General features: G+C 51.5%; 8 protein-coding genes across 8 annotated transcripts; 5 read left to right on the top strand and 3 right to left on the bottom strand.

The window, feature by feature from the left end:
* Positions 1-796: 796 nt before the first annotated feature.
* On the bottom strand, positions 797-2736 carry BJX67DRAFT_305500 (aldehyde dehydrogenase). Its single transcript, XM_071027057.1, has 4 exons — positions 2193-2736; positions 1744-2137; positions 1224-1684; positions 797-1155 (listed from the first exon to the last, which is right to left on the bottom strand). The coding sequence occupies exons 1-4, from the start codon at positions 2651-2653 to the stop codon at positions 1011-1013; spliced, it is 1461 nt and encodes a 486-aa protein (XP_070889062.1). The 5' UTR covers positions 2654-2736; the 3' UTR covers positions 797-1010.
* Positions 2737-4593: 1857 nt separating this feature from the next.
* Positions 4594-5765, top strand: BJX67DRAFT_378628 (uncharacterized protein; the record flags this gene model as incomplete). Its single annotated transcript, XM_071032379.1, has 3 exons — positions 4594-4780; positions 4832-4869; positions 4959-5765. The coding sequence occupies 3 exons, from the start codon at positions 4594-4596 to the stop codon at positions 5763-5765; spliced, it is 1032 nt and encodes a 343-aa protein (XP_070889061.1).
* Positions 5766-6301: 536 nt separating this feature from the next.
* On the bottom strand, positions 6302-7640 carry BJX67DRAFT_378627 (PCI domain-containing protein; the record flags this gene model as incomplete). Its single annotated transcript, XM_071032378.1, has 2 exons — positions 6302-6331; positions 6423-7640. The coding sequence occupies 2 exons, from the start codon at positions 7638-7640 to the stop codon at positions 6302-6304; spliced, it is 1248 nt and encodes a 415-aa protein (XP_070889060.1).
* A 504-nt stretch (positions 7641-8144) lies between these two features.
* Positions 8145-9890, top strand: BJX67DRAFT_305469 (transcription factor IIF subunit TFG2). The gene is made up of 4 exons (XM_071027056.1): positions 8145-8645; positions 8713-8977; positions 9029-9225; positions 9285-9890. The coding sequence occupies exons 1-4, from the start codon at positions 8379-8381 to the stop codon at positions 9672-9674; spliced, it is 1119 nt and encodes a 372-aa protein (XP_070889059.1). The 5' UTR covers positions 8145-8378; the 3' UTR covers positions 9675-9890.
* BJX67DRAFT_305327 (CCCH zinc finger protein) lies at positions 9756-11801 on the top strand. The gene is made up of 5 exons (XM_071027054.1): positions 9756-10068; positions 10122-10691; positions 10744-10855; positions 10908-10963; positions 11069-11801. Exons 1-5 carry the CDS (start codon positions 9837-9839, stop codon positions 11632-11634), a joined length of 1536 nt encoding a protein of 511 aa, XP_070889058.1. The 5' UTR covers positions 9756-9836; the 3' UTR covers positions 11635-11801.
* Positions 11802-14330: 2529 nt separating this feature from the next.
* BJX67DRAFT_305374 (uncharacterized protein) lies at positions 14331-15126 on the bottom strand. The gene is made up of 2 exons (XM_071027055.1): positions 14702-15126; positions 14331-14580 (listed from the first exon to the last, which is right to left on the bottom strand). The coding sequence occupies exons 1-2, from the start codon at positions 15013-15015 to the stop codon at positions 14421-14423; spliced, it is 474 nt and encodes a 157-aa protein (XP_070889057.1). The 5' UTR covers positions 15016-15126; the 3' UTR covers positions 14331-14420.
* Positions 15127-16123: 997 nt separating this feature from the next.
* Positions 16124-18755, top strand: BJX67DRAFT_305321 (putative bZIP transcription factor). The gene is made up of 2 exons (XM_071027052.1): positions 16124-17457; positions 17512-18755. The coding sequence occupies exons 1-2, from the start codon at positions 16646-16648 to the stop codon at positions 18608-18610; spliced, it is 1911 nt and encodes a 636-aa protein (XP_070889056.1). The 5' UTR covers positions 16124-16645; the 3' UTR covers positions 18611-18755.
* On the top strand, positions 18756-19916 carry BJX67DRAFT_305322 (uncharacterized protein). Its single transcript, XM_071027053.1, has 2 exons — positions 18756-19711; positions 19785-19916. The coding sequence occupies exon 1, from the start codon at positions 18900-18902 to the stop codon at positions 19485-19487; it is 588 nt and encodes a 195-aa protein (XP_070889055.1). The 5' UTR covers positions 18756-18899; the 3' UTR covers positions 19488-19711; positions 19785-19916.
* The last annotated feature ends 1426 nt before the right edge of the window (positions 19917-21342 follow it).

Raw genomic sequence — 21342 nt, 5'->3', positions numbered from 1 at the left:
TGCAACCGGCCGAAGGAAATTCCACGATTGCGAAGGAAGCGAGCTTGAGGTCCCGGTGAGCACGAGTGTCGGAGACCATCCCGACACTGGCGGCCTGTCAGGCGTCTTGGACGCCTCGGGGTTCTTTTTCCCGAACTCTGTTTTCAGATCAGGAGTTTCACCGAGCTAGGATCGGCACAACACCGCGAGTGTATGGGACAGCTTGAGCTCGGCCGGAATTCATTCAATGGGCTGATTGTACGGTCCAGAACATCGAAAGGTCTGAGGCCGATGTGTCGTTACCTGTTGAGCTCATCGCTTCGGGCCATCTTTTTCCCAGGACGGAAACGACTCCGAGGAGACGCCTCCGACATATTGTCCTGAGAACTCACCGTGCTTCGGAACTGCACAGATATTTCCAAGCCTTATGCAAGCTTCCTATTTGACAATTGACCTATCACGCTCGAGGCTTGCCATTTACGATATCGGCATACACAATACTACGACCACCGGAGCCCCAAATACACTCGTCCATACATCCGAGGATCGCCATGGGTCAACCCAACTCCGCCATATTGGTGTGTCATCATTGACTCACCCTTAAGTCTTTCCATTCATCGGATCGATATACTCCGTCATTGCTGATAGGCCCCCGGCTTGCAGCTGTCCCAACAAATGAAAACGGCGGGCGTCTGTTTGGAAGTGGTCCATCGACCGAGGAGCCTCTCCCCATCTCCGAGAAGCGCGCCGGAGTTGTACCTCCAGAAAAGGTCCGGGAATGATGGTTTTGACAGTGGGGTTTCGTGACTATTATCGACGATAACAGTACAACCCGGTGTCTGATGAAGATTCTGGTAAATCTGGAATGCCAAGTAAGTAACCTTCAGGTTAGTAACGGCAGGCAATATCATGAGAGAATTCTGAGTTCTTCAAGAGGGAGTAGTATTAGATATCGAGTTGTACCATCAACCATGCGAAATTATAACCAAACTCTCCCAGTCATCCACATATATTGCTCACCGTATTATCATTTAATCCATCCAAGTCACACTTTTGGTCACAAGGAATTCCTCTAGACCCTGAGAAGCATTGAATCGACCCCAGCCACTGTTCTTGACGCCTCCATGCGGCAAGACGGGTTCATCGTGGATGGTCATGCTATTGATATGAACAGCACTGCAGACAGTCGTGTAAGTAATCAAGCGGCGAAAATATAGAAATGGATCAGAAGAGTATTGACCTACCCAGACTGGATTTTCTTGGCCATGGCCAGGCCTTTGCGCAGGTCTTCGGTGAACACCGCCGCGGAGAGTCCATATCCGCTACTATTCGCAATCCGGATCGCTTCTTCGTCGCTGTCAACTGCCATGCAAGCTGCCAGGGAAGCGAACGCCTCCTCTTGCCATACGGCCATGCCCTCCTTGACTCCACCCAGGAGGACGGGTGTCATACGGACTCCGGAATCGGATTGCGTTTCCGGGTTAGGGCCTGCTATGGCGTTTCCGCTGATGACATGGGCTCCAGACGCCAGAGCTTCTTCGATCAGGCGTTGCACTCGCACCTTGGACGCTACGTTCACAAGGGTCGGCGGTGAAGATGATGGGTCCGACATCGTTTGCAGGGCGCTTTTGAGGGCGTCAATGTAAGCCGGTGCGATAGATGAGTGAACAAGGATGCGATCTGTGGCCATGCAAATTTGACCCGACTTCAGGATGTCAGTTCCGATACCCTGAGACAAGGTACAAGTTTCCAATGGTGCCATACATTCAGATAAGCTCCTGCCAATACGGCTTTGACTGCGGTTTCAATATTTGCGTCTGAGCACACGATGGAGCTATTCTTCCCTCCCAGTTCCATAAGACACGGCTTGAGGTACTGCCCGCAGGTACGGGCAATCTTCCTGCCCACCGCCGTGCTGCCCGTGAAATTGACCTTCTTTACTCCAGCGTGTTCAATCATAGCGTTGACGACCTCTGCTGCGTCCTGAGGGCGGCACGAAACGAGATTGAGACACCCGTCTGGCAGGCCTGCATCGTGGAAGGCCCGGGTCAGCGCCCAGTAGCAACACGGCGTGAGTTCAGAGGATTTGAGAATAGTGGTATTTCCTGCAGCAAGAGCACAGGCTGCTGATCGCACACCAAAGACATATGGCGCGTTCCTAATCTGTCAACCCTCTATACCCCCTATTCTTCTACATAGAGGTAAAAACATACCATGGCACAATCCCAAGAATAACTCCCATAGGCTCTTTAAAAACAATAGCGCTTTGTCCTTCCTCCTCGACGACAGGCACGCTCCCGCAGATCGAGGTAATGCGGCTCGCAACGTCTCTCAACATGCGGATAGCAAGCGGAACTACGAAGAACTGCGATGCGCCAATGTCTGCTCCCATTTCAGTTCTCATGAACTCGGCGTTTTTCTCCAGCCGACTTTCTAGGATGTCGGCGGCCTTGAACAGGATATCTCGTCGGAGGGCAGGCTTAGTCTGCGACCAAGCTGGGAACGCCGCTTCGGCTGCCTCAACAGCACGAATAGCATCCTGTGGGGATGCTGATGAAGCAGACCAACAGGTCGTGTTTGTGTAAGGACTGATCACATCGAATGTTGAGGGTCTGACTTCTTCTTTGCCGTTGATGACCAAGGGAATTATCGAAGGAGGGCCGGGTGCTGCCATGCTGAAGGGAATATCAATCCGAACTGAGATTATTTACATCTGCAGAACACTTCAGCGCCGCTGGTGTAACGGTGTGCCGTTTGTGTAGTTCGCAAGGTCGTTCAACTTTGCCCTGAGGGGAAGCTAATAACCCAAATGAGGGGTATACGATTCCAGTAAGGTTGGTCATGTCACGCCTCTGGGGCAGACGCATGAGCTTTCCCGGATATCGCCTCCGGAGCCATTCTAATTCTGTAATTATTACCCATAGGCGAAAAACCGACGCAGGCACGTGGGGACAACCATTCACGGACGTATGTGTTAAGATGGTGGCAGCAATAGTTTTGTGGAGCCCTGGGGCAATTGCAACCTTGAAGGCATGAAGAGACGCACTTGTACCGGTACCACACAAAGTGCGCAGGAAAGGGAGATAACGATATCATGTATCGATATCCAGGCAGTGGTTGCAGTGTTGCCGAAGTCGTCCGAGGGCTTGGTGAGGTAACTTCAACCCATAACATCAACCCGAATGTTCCGAGCAGTCCTCCGGAGTTTACGCAGATAGACCTAGTAGTAAAGCAATAGCCGACCCGTTGTTAGCGATCCACTGGGCCCAAGAGAGTAAGTGCAAGAGTCAACCTTGGAAGTCAATCATGCTTCCCAACTCTTCCAGTATCAGGTGTAACGATCAAGACTCCACAGGTCAACGTCAATTGTGCTTTTCTTGAAACCTCCAGACGAGAGAACTACGATCATGACCTCAGCCGAAGGTCCACGTCAATGGATATCGGAATGACGAGGGACTAGTGTGTTCAATCAATGAAAGAGGCAGTGTTGTAGTTGAACGGTTGGGACTTGTGGAGGAGGAGAAAACCTTGACCGGCGAAGATCTCCAGAATACCCACCTGCCTCCTACCACGACTGACACAGCAGTAATGACACGCGTTCCAACCACATGAGAGGTAAGACAGGACATAGGCCATTATTGAGTCTTCAACTGACGATCATAGAGCAAACGACAAGCCAATGGGCAGTAGCCCATCTTCATGCGAGGCACTCTCGACGACAAAGAAGCACAGCCAACACAGACTTTGCTGCGTCAAACGGAAGGCCCCTTTCCATACGTCTAGACCCCTGACGACCTCGCGCGTGGATTTGGAAATCCCTCAGATGTCAACCATGGGGGCTTGATCCATGGATCTGTAACCTCTGAGTTCCAACCCAGCGATATCAACACATTCCTCCAGAGAACCTCAGTATCCACCACGGACGAGCAGATAAACGTTTAGTCTTTGCTCGTTCGGAGGAAATGCAGAGGGATGCCCAGCACCATCGTGCATATTCCCGGGCGCCCCTCTCTGAGCCGGTGCTATTGATCTTGATAGCATGGTCGATCCCTGCTTAACAACATTGCCAGCTCTCAGATCCACTGGTTAATGACAATGCTCCAGTGAATCTGCACCAAAGCACCCAATAACAAGCGCCTCCCAGCACCAGTGTCATACATCCTCTCTGAAAGAAGCAAATGGGCAACGCTGAGACAGTTCGTCTGCGCCGAATTCATCGTCCAATCCCCCAGGGCCGATCACTGAATGCATTCTGTATGTCCACACGCACGGAGTGTTCGAACGATAGAATGAGATCTACCAGAGTACTGACTCTATCACAAATTTCATCGTGCTGGAGGCGACAGTGAGTATATATGGCCCAGTTTCAGCCCTCTCCGTTTTCTCCTGTTCTTTTTCCAGGAATCTTGTCTTCCTCGAGACACATTCATTTGAGCCTTGGGCCGGCGTCTCCCTCATCCAATTGCTCATAATATTCGATTCCCTCATTACAGGTCAATCACCAAGAGCAGACCACCCACACTCTTTCGGATACCATCCGCCCGATCCTGATCCCTCACAAGTCCACTCTTTCATAACTTCTCATTGTCCCTACCCTTTTCAACGTACCCCAAGATGGCTCTTACCAGAAGAGGCGGCGAGATGATAGCAGCCGTGACGGTGCTTGTCGGGCTGTCCATCACTGCTGTCTTTCTCCGGGTCTTTGCTCGGTTCAGGAGGAGAGTCAGTCTTGGTGTAGACGATTATCTTTGCTTTGCGTCTGTAATCCTCCTACTCGCAATGTTGATTGAACTCATCCTATGTAAGCTGCTAGAGTACTACCGCTCTTAGGAATGATACTAACTCTCGACAGGGGTGCTTATTGGAGGAAACGGAGCCCACCAGACACAGGTAAACGACGAGCAGATGAAGAATTTCTTCAAGGCATGATGAACCCCCAACCCAAGTCAGTGAACACCTACTAACCCATACTCCGCCAGATCTTCCTCGCAAACCAATTCACCTACTTCATCCTCAGCCCGGCCATCAAAATCTCCATCGTCTGCTTCTACGGTCGCGTCTTCACAGTCAAGCCCTTCCAATGGGCCTCCTTCGCCATCAACACATTAATAGCCGCCTGGGGCGCAGCCATCTTCCTTGCTTGTGCCCTACAATGCCGCCCATTAAACTCGTACTGGGACAACAGTGTTCCGGGCACCTGCTTCGACAGCAACAAGTTCATAATTGTCAACCAAGTCTTTAACGTCATCATGGATTTCGTCATCCTCGCACTCCCAGTCCCTATGATCTGGAACCTCCAGCGCGCTTGGCAGGACAAGCTCGCTCTCAACGGCGTCTTCGCCCTCGGCGGCTTCGTCTGCTTCGCCTCTATATACCGCATCGTCGTCCTCTTCTGGATCGACCCAGCGGATATCACATACACGGTCTATCAGGCGACGCTCTGGACGCATATCGAGCCCACCATCGGGCTTATTTGTTCGTGCCTCCCCATTATCCGTGGCCTGTTCCCGAGGCTGAAGCTGTCCGGAAGCCGAAAGGCGACAGCACCATACTATATCAACACCAACATCACGAGCTCTCAATACGGGCTTTCGAGCGCGAAGTCCCCCGCCTTGGAGTTCTTCAAGCTCGAGGATAAGTCGTCTCTCTCGCCATCAACAACCAGATCGGCGACGGGCACTACAACCTATACAACAAGTGCTCCAGGTCGAGGGCCCCTGGATATCCAGGTCCGCACGGACATCGATGTTGAGCAAAGCGGGGAGTCGCTACATCCGCATACTTGAACCCGGCCTCCATCCTCCTTCATTCATTCTGCACATCAGCTTGAGGCATTTGACCGACTACCAAGGGGTCTTGTAATCCGCCGGCCTCTGCCGCGCGTTCAATGATCCACCGGCGTCACCAATTGCGGTTCACTCCACATGGGCAATACGTCCCGCGTCAGGAAGGACTTCCCACACCCGACGTCTTGAGTTGATCTATCAAAGGACTGGGTGCCCCAGTCCCACCTGAGCCGAGATACTTCACACGCTTGATTTAGCCTGAAGGCAGATATACACGGTCTTCCTGTCAAGTCTAGGCTTCACCGCAATGGACTGCTTTAACCGCCTGTGAAGGGGTTTGACAATCATACCTCTACCCGCACTTTCCCTCGCCTGTTACGAGATGTTATGTCAACTAAGAGTGTCTAGCGCTCTTTAGATGCAGAGATTTAGATGCAGAGAATAAGTCTAATATTGATTTTTGCGCTTCATTGCGGGAGAATGGTCATCTTCTTTTAATCATCAACAAATTTCGCTAATCTGCATGCCGCGGCTATTTAATGCGCAGTCTGTGCGGTAGCGAAATCCTAGACGAAGGAAACGGCAAGCGTTAGCATGGTACAAGTCAAATCACAGCAAGTTGAGAGTACCAAAGCGAGTACAAAAGCGTGAACATACCGGAAATCCCTCTGCAATACTGGTCGCAACTCTCTCCACTCCTTCGGAAAGCCCCTGTACACCCGAATCCCACTGCCGAATATGGCGCCCCGTAGCCGTCGTACTTGACTCGAAATAGATGATGCCATCGATCTGGTCAATAGTTCCGTTTAGGCGGCCTTGCTCAACCATCCGAGCGGCGTATGCCTCGGCTTTCTCACCCGCCGAGAAGTCCCCACTAGCTTCCAGACCAAGAATCGCGCCCAGCGCGTCTGTCTTGATGTTCTCGTAGAGTTTGCTAGCAGCAACGAGGTTGTGCTCGACAACGGCTTTATTCAGCACCGTTGTTCCATCAGCAGTTTGGGCCAGCTGGTGCGGGGCCAGACGCTGAGAGAACGCAGCTACTTCTTCCGGAGTCAGAAGCCGATCGAGAAACATTTTCTCCAGGATACCGAACTCCTCCACGGAGGTGGCTCGGTCGTCCTTGTACAATGTAGCTAGAGTCCTCGAACGCTGGGGGCCGGCAGGTGCAAGCACGGCACATCGAATCGCTGCTGCCAGAGCCTGTAGTCGATCACTCTCATCCACGCCAGGCGCAAGGCTAACGCCGAAGTATTCCTGACTAGCATCTAAGAAGCGCCTCCGGGCATCTTGGATTCGAGCCTGTGAGAGCTTGAAGTGCAGCTTCAACTCGTGATCCTCGATTTTGCTGGGTAAGTTCTTGATACGGTTAAGGAACGTCTCGGCGCTAGTGGTGTCTTCGTCTTCCAGGTATAACCGCACAATCCGGATCCAAAGTCGTACTTTTGCAAAGTCAGAAACTAAGCGCTGCGAGCTGTCGATGTGGATTCCCTGAAGCGCGCGTGCTGCCGCCGTATACTCTTCCTCTGCTTCGTAGGCATCTGCTAGAATCTCGCGAATCTGGGCATCCTGCTCCTCGACGGATGTGGATCGGGATTGGAGAAGGCTCACGGCGTGTTGGCCGACTTTGATCTGGGTTTCTGCAGATAGATTTCGAAGGATCGCGATAAACGAGTCGAGTATAGGGCGCGCAGTGACGATGCTAATGTCTTCACTTAGGACAGAATCAAGGTAGTAAGTGAGGTCGTCGGCGAGCTGTGGTTCGGGTGATGTTGACACCGTTGAGGAGAGGAGATCATTGTAGAGTTGCAGCTTGTTTTGGGGGTTCGCGGATGACTCAATCTCCGCAAGGGCGGAGACAATCTTCTGGGAGGGCATGGGAAGTGTTGATGGAGAAGCGAGCTAAAGGGGACTCAGAGGGTGGGTTGCACCCGTGGACACCAAACAAAACTCGCGGTTGGGGTTGGTGTTGCAGGACTTATCGATAAGATGTGGTGCTACGGTGGACCACTTCAACCACATACGCAAAATGTATCACAACACAGTGTAGGCCTCGAGGTGTTACCTGATGAATTTGGGGTTTCTTAGCAAAAGAGTATGCAGCATGCAGAATCTGTACGACTATCCTATGTGTGTATGAATGAGGCACGGTGACTACAGTGTCGGACGAGAGTATGGAATATATATTAACTAAGTGAAAGCGGGAATCTACTTAAATGGATCCCCACAACCAACAACGAATATTATGAAAGTCGCAAACGTTACGGTCGCCTTCGCTTGTACTTTAGCCGGATTGAGGAAATGGAGCTTATAAGAGGTCTAATCTCGATGGGAACTTCTGAACCAAAAGCAAGGTCTCGACTGGAGGACGGACGAGGAGTGACGCACGCCGCCACCGCCTTCGATTGGCCCGCTTCTTTGGTCTCAGCTGGTGCATGGAGCTTCTGTTGCAGACGCCTTCGCATCGCTTCAACAACTACTCACCTGTCCTTGCAACCCCGTCAGAAACTCCTCTGTTGCTGTATATTTTCGCCTATCTGCGGTCGCATTGCAGCACACTTATTTCTCCCGTTTTTTTTTTTGGACGATTTTACCCTCGTGTTACAGCTTGGCGCAATGCTTCCCCGGGTGAAGCAAGACCCAGACGCCTCGACGCCGTACATCAAACCTGATCCCGACAATAAGGATACGGTTCTTGGTGACATTGACGACGAGGACCTTTATGAAGATGCTGGAGATTTAGAATTTGCGAATGCAGCGCAGAGTTTATGGCTTTCACGAATACCGCGGTCGCTTTGGGAGCATTGGTCCAAGCTCGATGACGACGAGGAAATTGAGATCGGGACAATAAGAATCGAAGGGGAGCCAAATGATATTAAGCGGGTAAGATAGGATTTTGCTATCTCTTCGCAGAATATCCGACATTTGCTTATTGGGTGGGATGGCGCAGGTCAGTTTACGCCTCAACGAGCGTGAAGATAATAGCGATATACCTAAGGACTATATCCTGAAGCGGCAGACGATAAATTCGGACAATCTGTTACACATGACTCAAAATACATTTCTCTTCACAGAGAAGGATATACCTGGCTACGAAAACCGAATGGGTACCTTTGGTGAAGCTAGGTCTGCCTTGTATGAATCGATGAAGCGCGACGCGAGGAGGAAGGAGCGAAAAAAGAAGTGGGAGCCGTATGTTCGAAAAACGGTACCAAGTATGTACATCTGTTGAGGGTGTTGATGCCTTTGGACTAATTTTGCAATAGAGCAAACTGCTCTGGAAGGACAGGTGAAAGAAGAATTCAACTGCCTCCCGGTTGAGAACGAGGAATTCAGAATCTTATCCGAGAGGAAGGCTCTGGAAGCTCTCAAACCGAAACGAGAAACCGTCTTTATTGATAAGCTCCCTGGCAAGTTGCTCCAACAGAGGCACGCGTTGCCCGGAGAGCAGAGCGCGTTCGTGGTAAGTCTTGGGCTCTCTTTTTCTTTCATATCCTTGCTGCCGGCTAATATTGTATTCAGCAAGCAACGAGGCCCGCCAAGCTCAAAGCGCAGGAGAACAAGACCACGCGTATGCCCCAGAACGAGCTTCTGGACCTTATCTATGGGTGCTTCCGAGAGTACAGATACTGGCCATTCAAAACGCTCAAAGCTCGGCTGCGACAACCTGAAGCCTACCTTAAACAGACGTTGGAGATGGTTGCTCATCTGGTGAAATCTGGAGACTTCGCAATGACGTGGGAACTGAAGCCCGAGGCAAAAGAGAGCAACTACTCGAATGCCTTGGGTTATGGGCAGGCCAAAGAGGAAGCTGCTCCTGGTCTTGATTACAATTTTGATGAGGGTTCTGAAGATGATGCGATGGCGTCAGGCATTGATAATGATGATATGCAGTTCGAAAACGTGGTTTAGAAATGGGGTTTTATTGCAGCATACTCATTTGCGGCGTTTTATGGGTTTATAGGGCAATCAACCAGGAGACACGGGAGTTTTCCGATTGGCAATAGCTATACCATTGTATATCAGTATCAATGCCATTTGTGTTTCATCTCGCTCTCACACCTCAACAACAGTATGCAAGACAATGGGGGGCAATTGGTGAGTCCACGTGACCTGTCCTTCCGCCACTATTGTGGAGATGCTCTCATCACTCCTTCCTTTCTTAACACTGAGCTTCACACGCCTCTCCACAACAAAAAGACAAAGGATCCTTCTATATGCTGTGTTGAATTCAATAAATTACCGCGTGCTCAGGTCAAAATGACTGAAGATCAGGACTTGATGGCCAAGATCAGCCAGGTTGCTGGTACGCGTTTTGTTGCATGTTTATCTATCGCTCGAGCTGCTAACCTTCCCCAGGCCAGATCAACAGATTCAAGAATGGAAATTCTCAGGCGCTTCCACAGCACAGTGATCATACGCTTTCGGGTTCGCATGTAGCGCGGCATACCTCATCCCGCGGACGAGCTAGCTGGGCACCGTATAGGGGGAGACCATATGGACGAGGGCGGACTGTAGCTCCGCACCGCCACCGAACCCTCGTTCTCAACAATTCGGCGGCTTCACAAGGCCTGAATACCCCTGACGGCATGGCGATAGATAATGATGATAGCCGTGCGGCTGTCCCAAATGCTTGGGTGACGAAGCACGCGCGACATATGCAGCTGATCAATTCCGCAGTCTATGATAAAGAGGCTCAGAAGAGAGTAAAAGCACTGGAGGAGACGCGCAAGGCAAAGGCACAGAAAAAGGCACAAACCGAGCGGGCGAAAGTGCTGCGATTCGCCCAGGGTGTCAGCAGGCAGTATCCTGTGGGTACCGTCCGTCAGGTTTCTGCAACTAGTGAATCATCTGGGGAGTATCAGATTTTCCTCAACGATATCCCTTTTCGTGTCTCGCGCGGCGGCGGAAAACTGATCAGAGCTTCTAGTGCGAACCCCGCATCCCGCACTGGTAGAGAGAGCCGGCTTACAGTTAGCAGATGACCCGAATACTGCGAACAACACCCCAAAGAAGGTGAAGGTAGCTGGAGTCACGTTTGTTCGGAGCAAAAATGGCAACCTACATCGCCTTGGCGCAGTAACATCAAAAAGGTGACCGGTTTGCTTCCCCTTATCCTGCAGCAGGTACTGATGTTCATTACAGAATGCCGTCGGCTGTCAAAAAGAAGGACGAGCTTTGTCAGAGATTTACTACGACGGGTACCTTATCTTTCCCTCCAACTGGCCTTCAGAGTTTTATACTGCTATCTTTCTTTCTGTCATCATGCTTTCTGCTTTGGGCTGCGCTAACTGGGAATTTTATAGGTACCTGTTATAAGGGCCCGACGTGTCGATTCATCCACGACCCGAACAAAGTTGCTATTTGCAAGGATTTCCTCCAGACTGGCAAATGCAGCGCGGGTAGTAGTTGCGACTTATCTCATGAACCGTCGCCTAATAGGTCCCCTGCATGTGTGCATTTCCTTCGGGGCCGCTGTTCTAATCCGGAATGTCGCTATGCTCACGTACGAGTTACACCTGGGGCACTGGTGTGTAGGAATTTTGCGACTTTGGGATACTGTGAGAAGGGCGAGACATGCGAAGAAAGGCATGTTCATGAATGCCCAGATTATGCAAACACAGGTGTTTGTGGGAAGAAAAGCTGCCGACTGCCCCATGTTGACCGTGCTGGACAGATTCGGAAGAATGCTGCTCCCAAGGACGACACAAGTGGCAATGATGGCGAATCTGATGCTTCCAGTGAAGAAGAGGAGTACGACGAGATCGGCTCCGATGATGTTGACTCTGACTATCTCTCTGATGACGCGGAACTCATTGAAGGCGAGGGAAGTGGTGAAATCTCGCAACAGCAGGATTTCATTCGGTTCTAACCATCCACAGTCACTAACAACAGTCTGTAGTCTATGGCTCAGCTTGCTTTTGGTGTTCCAGATGGGCCGAATGGCTCAAGGCAGCTGGGGGAACGATTTAATCACGTTGGACATTCTCTTGCTTTCACCTTTTTATGGATACCGAGATGCCCTATTCAGCTTTGTACAACAAGCTTCTTCGCGGTTTCTTTTGTGCACGAGCCAATCTGGCGATGGTCTGATGGTCTGCTAGAAAGACGGTACACCAGGGGCTGTAGAGTATCTATTACCTGGCGTTATGGCAATGAGATAGGGAACAATGGAATTGATTATCTTTAGATCGTCTCATTCTTCTCATTTCAAAAGAGCGAGGAGTCTTCCTCGGTGCTTGGTGTGCACTCTCTGGGGCACTGGCAAGTATCCCACCCCATGCCGCCTTGAGCTCAACTCGAAACTCGAAGTATGAGTCACAGCAGCCGTCACCAAGAAGACCAAGTCAGGAAGAAGACACCAGCACTGGGAAGGATTCCCACTCAGAACCTTAGAGTGGATCCGGCGCAATGCCATGCAATGCGAGCTACCTTGACACGCTGTACCTGTTGCAATGGGCTTTCATCTGCCCTCGCTACTGGCTCGCCATAGTGGACCCCATCACGGGCCATGAGGTCGTTCTTCCGGATGGATTCAGTCTTCATCGGACTTCGGCACCGATTAAGGATCTCTACCTAACTGAATAATACTGGTTGGGTCTTCGTCCTTTTGTCATGGGCCGTGGGGATTGGTGGGCTGTGATCTGCTCTACTCGGGTTTGAGTTACTCGTTCGAATCTGCACTTGCGACAACATATCTCGTTCACTCACACTCAAAACATGTGGTGAGAGAGGGTTTGGCAGACGGGCACTGTTTCAGCATTGTTGGCTGCGCACTTCGGGAAATTCAGCTGGTTATTCTCTTATGCACCTTGCTCTTCAGCATGGTTATGCCTCTTCTTTCTCTTTATCCACGTATTCCCCTCCTCCTACCGAAATAGGCTCTGTGCTTGCTCGAGGTGTGTCCTCTCCATAGAGGGGGAAGGGGATATTGAGGTTGACGTGTGATATTGCGATGGACATTAGTTTCGCTCTCTCGGGGACCCTTCCATTCGAAGTGTTTCGAGTTGTCCTGGCCGCTCTTGCTGAATTGGAGAAAACGACAGAGGCTCTCTCTTGTGGCCCTTGACCGCTGGTTGGGATTCGCCGGATGCTCATCACCTTACTATTGGAATTAGGGGCTTCTGAAGAATTCATGATGCTCGACCGCAACTCTCGAGTGATTTCCGAGTGCAGAAACTGTATAGATCGTGCCCCGGTCAGGGCTGTTTACCGCTTGTAGCTATAAGCCCTGGAGCGTTGGATGGGTTCACATTTTCTTGGCGCTCGCGGGTGCAAAAGGGCTTCACAGGGGGAGTCTTGCGTGGAGGAGGAGAGGGAAGATGTCCACTTAGTCTCCTGGCGAGACATATCTCGAGTTGGACGAGTAGGGAGAAAGAGGTGGCCGATATTGTGTCGTCGGCAGGATCGATGTTGGGCACTGCACCCTGCATCTGGCTGGAGAAGATCTGCGGACTTAGTTCGTTAGACGTCCCACGAAGGCGAGAGATCAGTTCGGCCGAGCATTCGATCACCGTGACAGTGCTGTTTCGTCCAGTTTGGAGGCTTCTCAGGTGTACAAAGGACTTTGTTTCTCTTGACCGTCTTCGTTGGGGGCGCAATTGATAATGATGTTAAGTAACGTGGTGTAGTATCGAATCAGCCGAGTCAGAAGTTGAATGTTATTAAGGTAACGAAATTAGCTACGAAACTGTTATGATTATCCTATTTTGGGTTGAAGAGCTCTGACTCTCCACCGAATCAACGCTTCCTCTCCTGCGATTGGCCCATATGCGGTTGTACACCGCTAGAATGGCGTCTGGAGCGGCGTCATCGGAGGCGAAGCCTACTCTCATGAGGGGAGTCTCTTAGACGCAAGTTGAAACTGTGAAACTTCAGGAGACAGAAGTAATTCATGTTGCCCCGGCCCGTATGCTCACGGTGCCAGACAGATGGTGCCAGATAGAGTGCTCGTGATGGATTGGCGAACCCTTACGGCCTTAGGGTTGGTACGCCTGACAGTCGTGGAAGCTTCGAATATTGGAAAGTCAGGCCCAACACATCTATCGTACTCGCCGGATAACAGTCTTGATGATCCCGTTCGTGTTCATTGTCCGCAGTTTTGTCCTTGAAGAAGGAACTTGCGGTATCCAAGACTCCTGTGAGGATTAGGGAGGAAGAACGCATGCAACGCCAACGAGAGCAGCGCGAAATAGCAGAGTCGATTCGCTAACTCGGCCTTTTGCCACTTCCTCCGCGCTCGCTTCTCGTCCGCACCCGCCGTCGGGGAGAAGCCGCATGGACTTTGTTTTGTTTCCCAACAATGGCAAGCATTTCCATGGGAAGCGACCATAGTCTACCAGGGAAACGTGGCATCGGTAGTTGATGCCTCGTGGTGCTCGCTACCTTTAAGACCCTTTCACCGGGAGCCACGGTCCATGATTTGGAGACATAGGAGCAGATCATGGGGCGCGCGGAAGTACGTCCCTGTGGAATCATGTCAGTCTACGAAAAATGAATGACGGAATATGCATTGAAAGGGGAGATAGCTGGGCGGAAATGCTTCGAGAAGGGCAAGGGAGGAATGAATTATAACTGCCGCGTCGCCTGGTGGGTCGATTATGCCCTCTCTGATGTTTCACCTTATTAGATGCATAAGCGGTTGGACGCTGTACAACGTCATTCAGGATGGGCTCTTGTAGCATTGCTTGGAGAAGGCCATTTTCCGTGAGACTCATCACGATCTCTTCGTCGATGCCAAAGCAATGGTGCCAGCATCGAGGTCAGCAGCGTATCCAGTTCCATGCCCAAAGCGTATAGGTAAGGTGAAAATGTTACCCTGGACAATAATAGGTAAGCGTGCGACAACCGAAGAGTGAAGGGACATGTCACGGGACGACCCTGTGACAAGGCAGACCCGATGATTCTGTGGGAAGCTTCATGCGAATCACCAGACGAACCTAAGGGCCATGACAGTCTCAACGCTCTCAAGCTTTGTTTTGCATCCGCCTCGGCTCTGCTTTGCAGCTAAATTGCGAGAATCTCTCGGAAACCCGTTCGCACATTTGGGAACCGAGCGATATTCGGCTACCTGTGTGATACGAATGACGTCTGTGTTGCTCAGGAATCTCCGCGCCTTTCCAGATCGCTCTCCACAAGACCCAGCTTGGAGAATTGATGTCTTGCCTTGTTCGGTTGACGCGTAACCTGACTTGGCAGCGCTTTTTTTTTTTGGGTGGAATCGTCGGAAGGAAAGCGCGAGTGCAGAACGCATTAGGAAAGAGGGGCAACTGAGAACAGTTATCTTGCATCCAGCGCCTGTGGCTCTCGATCTGATCGGATGGAGTTTATGCTTCCGCCTTGCTTCCGCAGTGCATCATCATCACTATATCGGCCGAGCACTGCGTATTGGGAGAATGCATATGCCTCGACACCATTGTATGGTACACTAACCGACGGGGCGTCGAGAGATCACTGGATCTTCCCACGGGCCGGCCCTAACTGTACCAGAGAATCAGAGACAAGTCAGGAGATGGAACAATACCATGCTTGGGGTCACGGCACGCTTCAGTTGGGTCACAACGCCAGAGCTTCGAGGCAGTCGTGATGGCAGTACTTTTCGTGGGGGGTATTGAGGACCGTTTCCCCAGCCATGGACGGGCTGCTGCCAGGAGGGTCACACTAAACTGGCAACGATTGGTCCTCCTCGTCAGAAATCGAAAACTGATACGGCTGTTCATATGATCAGTGCCCCTCTTTGTCCGGAAGAGGGACTCCTCTGCTGACGAAACGGGTTTCTGCGCGTTTTGGTTCTGTAACCGGAAATTACCCTTCTCCAAAAAGAGAACCATCGCGATCATGAGATGAAGGAGAGTGATGCACCCTGATCGAGCGCACAGATGGCTTCCTTTTGGGCACCATCCTCGCTCAGACAAGACAAGAACGGCTGAGATAGGGCCGGCCTTGGGAACACTTGATCTTCAGACAGAAGTTCTTGCGTGAAAGGGGAGAAGAGAACGGGATACCAATCATTTGTCTTTGGCTGTGATGGAGGCTCAGTAGTGGAGGGCTGTGAATTGGCAAAAGAGTTCCGTTCTGGATCGTCCTGAAGCGAGTCCGTGCGAGAACCGGAGGATGTTGCAAGTGACGGCGACGGAGAGGCTTGATAGGCTACGATTTTCTTTTTCACAAAAGATGGATTAACGGGAGGGTCCACGGTTCCGATCCAAAGTCAAGACCGATGCCATCCCGTTAGATAATCATAATGGGCTCCTCTAAGGCCTCTCTCTGATCCTCTGAGACTGGCGATGCTTATTCATCTGAGGCCACTGCCCCGGCTGCACGTCTGCCCAACGAAGCATCCAATAGTCGGTCTCCGTTAATCTCGGGAGCCCTCAGAAATCGTCGCCTCGTTTCTTGACCTTTGTTGCTGACCGCCGAATGTTTGGGGAGAGGGAAAATCGGTCGATCGAGGGTTCTGGCGGTTGATTTGACCCATCGTGCCTCTTGGGAGATGAATGTTATTTTTATTTGATTTTATTTGGTTTTTCGGGCTTCCTGATTCTGACTTGACGAGGAGATTCAGGTACACATCTCTGTCTGCCTTCTTCTCCCAGCAGAACGGGCTCAGGTAGTTATATTCACATTCCCCTCCCACGCTTCGCCTGCTCTTCCCTCTCCATCGCTCTCTGCGGTTATTCATCTGCCTCTTCCCTGATCACAAGAGACTCGTCCGTTTCCATCTTCCTCCTCTTCATCATCCTCTCCGCTACATATCTAACGCCCACCCCCACCTTCATCCCACACACCGCCTCTTGTATCTCAACAAGTCTCTCGTCGCCGTCTTGACCCTGTCTCACGTCGTCCTCCTCGTCCTTCTTCTCTGAATCCTCATATGCCCAGTCATGGCAAGGTTCTCTCAACCAACCTTTGACTTCTATCACCAGACTCCCTCTACCTTGGACACAAAACCATCCTCAGCATCATCATCATATCCTGAAGACGACGACATGAGCGTATTAGATGACAAGATCCTTGACTCCACCTCCTCCGACCTCACATCCATTGCCGACCACCGAAGGCATTCCTACGAACATGGTCCAGAGGCCTTCCAACATCGAGATTCAGCTTGGTCCGATTTCTCTCAATCAGGATCGAGCACTCAGCCTCGTCACAGTGGCCACGTCGGTCAGCCGTTCTTTGAATCCGCTCCAAATCCGTTCATGAGGCTGGACAGCGGGCTGCCATACGGACAACCACAGCCATGGTCGATCTCAAAGGATTCCGGCTCATGTACTCCCTCCGCCATGTATGAGCACTACTCTACCGACATGGAAAACACTTCGGTTGCTCCCTTTGCCGGCGGTGCCGTGGGACCGGTAAATACCGTTAGTATGCCGTCCATGTCCTACCGCCAGCACATACCTTTCGCACCACCCGGCGCGGTCGCGATGTCGCCGCAGTCGAGCCAAGGTTGGATGCCAGCATCGACAGATATGCCCGATCCTGGTTCGCGACCGAAAAATAGCCCTACCTACCGGAATAGCTCCCCGCTGAGCGTCCGTCGAGACGGCATCCGCAAGAAAAATGCTCGTTTCGAGATCCCCGCTGAGCGCACGCTCAGCAATATCGACCAACTTATTAGCCAGTCTACCAATGAGGATGAGATCAAGGAGCTGAAGCAACAGAAGCGTCTTCTGAGGAATCGTCAGGCCGCGTAAGTAATATCCACCCCTGCAGCGTCGTCTTCACCAAACTAATAGGTCTCTAGCTTGGATTCCCGACAGCGCAAGAAACTCCATACCGAGAAACTCGAGGAAGAGAAGAAGCACTTCACGCAAGCAATCAGTGAACTGGAAGAGGAGCTGCAGAACATGAGACTTCGCGAACAGGAGCACCTTCGTGAGAAGAACGAATGGGTGGCTGCCCAACAGGAAATTGGCCAGTACATCAACAGCCTGCAGATGGACAAGGACGAACTGATTCGTGTCCATACCCTGGAGACTGCGGACCTTCGAAAGAAGAACAACATTCTCAAGGAGACTGTCGAAAAGCTGGAGCGCCACGCAAGGTCCAACCTTGCGACTGACTTCTCCGACTTTGAGAACTTGACCATGGAGAACAGTCAGTGGGAAGATTTCACCATGGTCAACAGTCTGTCCCTCGAAACAGAGCCCGTCGCGCCCCAGCCGTCACAGGCTGTGGTTGTTGCTACGAACGACAAAGCCTCCGACAAGTCCACCAACGCGGATTGCCCCTTCAGTTGGAATGCATTTTATATGTGCCTTCTTTTTGGTGCTTTCATTGCCTCCAACAGCGCTTCGCTTCCTGCTCGCTCCCTTCCGCGTCTCTCTGACGAATACCGCGCAGAGTCCGCTAATGTACTGAAGGCTGTTCTGGCCTCCTCCCCGCCAGAGCTTGTGCATTCGTCCGCGAACCATCCGGCCGCTTCGACGTCCACTGGACCACTTCCCACCACTATCACCGGTGCCGAAATGGCCCAGATGACGTCGGGGGCTGTACCTGCGTCCGACCTGGACGAACTCCACAACACGCTCGCGGTGCCGACCAAGGAGCAGGAGCAGGAGCAAGTATTCGCTCTCAATCCTGAGCAGTACAACTCGCTGACAACCTTTGACGAGACTGGCGCCGGATACAAGCAGCAACAACCCTCTAACCTACAGCAGGCATTGGCCGCGATGAGAGGCAACGCTGCGCAGGCTAGGATGCCTTACAAGACGACGTCCGATGTCTATTCGCGGTCACTTATGTGGGACCGCGTTCCCGAAAAGGTGATTCGTGACTTCCGACGCATGGTTCAAGAGTATGGCGCTTCCCCCGCCAGAGAGGAAAACTCAGGCTTCAGCTAGGCCTGAGTCGACCACTGCCTTGATTGGCTTGATCTGCCTGCGCACAAAGGCACCCCAAGTCAGAAGTTGACATCTGCGTACCCAAAGACAAACACTCTTCTGCCGCTCTTTTACTCGGAACCAACCGCTTTCTGATGCCTCTCACCTTTCCCTGCGCCTCTCGGTCCTTCTGTTCGTTAATTCTACCGATACGCGACTCTTGGCCAGCTATAGCCAGAATTAGTCATATGCATACATAGAACAGCTTCCCATTTCCTTCGCCTGGATATATGTCCTCGACTAGTTTCCCATGACTTCTGACAGCTTAGCGATGTGTTTATACTCTGTTTGGTTCACAACCCCTTCTGGAATTCGGCGTACATGTGGTTTGCCAGCGATTGAATCATGCTTTGAATTGGATCTCACGAACCAGCAAAGCGCTTTCGAATTCGTGTATACTTCTGTTACCCGGGGTGTCTGTCCGACATGGGAACTCACCTCCGACTCCCGCTCTAAAGCTACGCAAGAGTTGCTTGCTGAGATGAGACTCGACCGGATACGAATTTCTTTTCTTCTTTCCACCCTTATTCTTTCCTTCCATCTGTATTTGGGATTTCCTGTGTTCTTTTCTCATGTTGCATCTGCGGAATGGACCAAACAATGGGCGAGGGGCGGCAATTGTGTTACGATTACGGATGATACGACTGGCATGTTTATGAACCGAAATGTCTTTTTAATGTCTGATGATACTTGTTTACTTTTTTCTTCTTCGGTTTTGCTTTTCCTTGCGCAGCGGGGCTGCCACATCTGGATGGTCATCTTGAGCGTTTTCTGGTTTCTTACTTCCGACCACCGTCGCCAACCTCACATTTCCTTTGTTTGTCGGCATTTACTTTGACAGGGTCACATCTTACTTTTGCATTGGCGCTGGCACACCTGGAGCGAACCTGGAGCGAATCCGGATCTCCCGATGTCACTAGGCAGACAGCTTCCGACTCGGCCAGACAGTGGGACAGCTGCCCATCCACTCCTTTGAAGCAATTACAAACAACTTTCTTTTGTCGATCAAACAAGTACGTAATAGCTTCAGTTTTCTCATTTGTCGTGACTGTGACTGTGACTGTGAGTGTGACTATGACCGGACCTGGGCCAGGACCTGTATTGTATATACTGACAAGCAACGGTAATGCTCAAGATTGGATCAAATCTGCTTTCTCGCATCGTACATGAACACCTGCACTGCACTCACATTCTTCACGGAGATAAAGTCAAAGAACTTCGCATTTCGGACGTCGTTTCTCCAGCCTGTCCACTTCGTTCAAGGTTGATCAAGATCAGGCCACAGGGATTCGGCTGTTCAAGGCAAGCGCAAGCGCAAAGAAAAGAAAAGAAAACAAGGCAAACAACAGACTCCGCACTGGGAAAGAAGAAGAAAGGGACGAAAGACAAAAAAAAAGCAAAAAGTGCAGAGCTTGAAGATCAAGACGCACCTTGTCTCCTTTCCTGGAGTAAAAACGCTCGAGCCATTTGTGTCTCGGCCTTGAGTGCCCATGGAGGCAAAGTGAGAGACTGAAAATGGACTCGATCACTGGCTGCTGGGGCCGGCTGATCGCTACGAGGAACACTGCAGGGTGGGCGGGATGAAGACTGTGGAGATAGTGGGGGTGAGGGGAAGGAGATTTGTCACCCAGCCATTGCTATTATTGAGGAAACAATGACCCGACGCCTGCAGTCAATGCAAGGACGGTCAGGTCGGAGACACCTGGACTGGGTGGTTCCGCCGAAGCCGCTTTTGAGGCTTACAAAGACAAGAAAAGAGGCAGACGAGCAGGTCGAGAACGATGTACTCTTATTTGCCCACGGTAGAAATCCTGAACTCTGGACAACCCGGAGGGAGAATTGATTCAGCGAATTAAAGAAACCAATAGACGAGTAAAGACAATCATTCTTGGGTGGTATCCTGCAAACAGATGGCGATAGTATTGGAGAGGAAAAGAAAAACAGATGGGACGGACCGGCGCCAATTGCAGTCATTGACGAGACCTAATCGGCCAAGAAATTGGGTTCCCAGGACAAAGACGAGGCTACGAGTCTTGCGTTGGGCCGTGAACCTCAGCGGATGGATGAACCTCGCGTGCGCCAGGTCGTGATGGGATTGGCCCCCCGGGGAAGAGGGCTAAATTAGGGTGTCAAGGAGGTCTCTGGGAGCCGAGTCGGATTGGACTACAGGTTCGCGGGAGAAGGCGCCGGGAGTCGGGGTTTGAGGGTCCTTTGGTTTCGGAGCTGCCGTGGGCTGCGCTCTGCTGCGATGATGCGATGGGGTGCATTTTCAGCCCCAGAAACAAAGCCAGTCAGAGGGTTAGAATAATAGGATGGCCCGCGGGGTGCGTGATAGGGCTGCAACAGGCACACTGGCGAATCGTGACTTGCAGGCGCTGAAACGTCATGCAGATTGGGAGGGGATTGAGAATTATTTGGGATTGTATTTCTCTTTCCAGATCCTTGAGGAAGTCATTGTCAGCCTGAATTCATCTCCAAAACTGATGGACTTTGGGGGACGAAAAAGGAGGGGAAGGCGTGCAGGAGCGCGGTCTGGTTGGCCGAGGGAGTGATGGGTTTGCATGGCACAGTTTGCAGACGAGACAACAACGGCCTATCGACTGGGCTGTTGCCGCTGCTCCCGAGACGTTCCCGAAGCAGTGATGTCTGCAGGTGATTGCCGCGTTCGGATCATCAAACGACGGGGCAGGAAC

The sequence above is a fragment of the Aspergillus lucknowensis genome (genome assembly GCF_044049455.1).
Source record: "Aspergillus lucknowensis strain CBS 449.75 chromosome Unknown BJX67scaffold_7, whole genome shotgun sequence".
NCBI classification, from domain to species: domain Eukaryota; kingdom Fungi; phylum Ascomycota; class Eurotiomycetes; order Eurotiales; family Aspergillaceae; genus Aspergillus; species Aspergillus lucknowensis.
This window is presented reverse-complemented; position numbering and strand designations above follow the sequence as displayed.

What these genes read in the sequence shown, in the direction of transcription:
- BJX67DRAFT_305322 (XM_071027053.1), top strand. Translation starts at nt 18,900, where the DNA reads ATGACTTCTGACAGCTTAGCGATGTGTTTATACTCTGTTTGGTTCACA.
- BJX67DRAFT_305500 (XM_071027057.1), bottom strand. Translation starts at nt 2,653, where the DNA reads ATGGCAGCACCCGGCCCTCCTTCGATAATTCCCTTGGTCATCAACGGC. An exon ending in ATTCTTGGGATTGTGCCATG is followed by an intron (nt 2,138 to 2,192) that starts GTATGTTTTTAC and finishes TTGACAGATTAG; the next exon opens with GAACGCGCCATATGTCTTTG. An exon ending in TGGCAGGAGCTTATCTGAAT is followed by an intron (nt 1,685 to 1,743) that starts GTATGGCACCAT and finishes GACATCCTGAAG; the next exon opens with TCGGGTCAAATTTGCATGGC.
- BJX67DRAFT_305327 (XM_071027054.1), top strand. Translation starts at nt 9,837, where the DNA reads ATGCAAGACAATGGGGGGCAATTGGTGAGTCCACGTGACCTGTCCTTC. An exon ending in CAAGATCAGCCAGGTTGCTG is followed by an intron (nt 10,069 to 10,121) that starts GTACGCGTTTTG and finishes AACCTTCCCCAG; the next exon opens with GCCAGATCAACAGATTCAAG. An exon ending in GGCGCAGTAACATCAAAAAG is followed by an intron (nt 10,856 to 10,907) that starts GTGACCGGTTTG and finishes TGTTCATTACAG; the next exon opens with AATGCCGTCGGCTGTCAAAA.
- BJX67DRAFT_305321 (XM_071027052.1), top strand. Translation starts at nt 16,646, where the DNA reads ATGGCAAGGTTCTCTCAACCAACCTTTGACTTCTATCACCAGACTCCC. An exon ending in CTGAGGAATCGTCAGGCCGC is followed by an intron (nt 17,458 to 17,511) that starts GTAAGTAATATC and finishes ATAGGTCTCTAG; the next exon opens with CTTGGATTCCCGACAGCGCA.
- BJX67DRAFT_305374 (XM_071027055.1), bottom strand. Translation starts at nt 15,015, where the DNA reads ATGCGTTCTGCACTCGCGCTTTCCTTCCGACGATTCCACCCAAAAAAA. An exon ending in GAGACTGTCATGGCCCTTAG is followed by an intron (nt 14,581 to 14,701) that starts GTTCGTCTGGTG and finishes ATTATTGTCCAG; the next exon opens with GGTAACATTTTCACCTTACC.
- BJX67DRAFT_305469 (XM_071027056.1), top strand. Translation starts at nt 8,379, where the DNA reads ATGCTTCCCCGGGTGAAGCAAGACCCAGACGCCTCGACGCCGTACATC. An exon ending in AGCCAAATGATATTAAGCGG is followed by an intron (nt 8,646 to 8,712) that starts GTAAGATAGGAT and finishes GGGATGGCGCAG; the next exon opens with GTCAGTTTACGCCTCAACGA. An exon ending in TGTTCGAAAAACGGTACCAA is followed by an intron (nt 8,978 to 9,028) that starts GTATGTACATCT and finishes ATTTTGCAATAG; the next exon opens with AGCAAACTGCTCTGGAAGGA.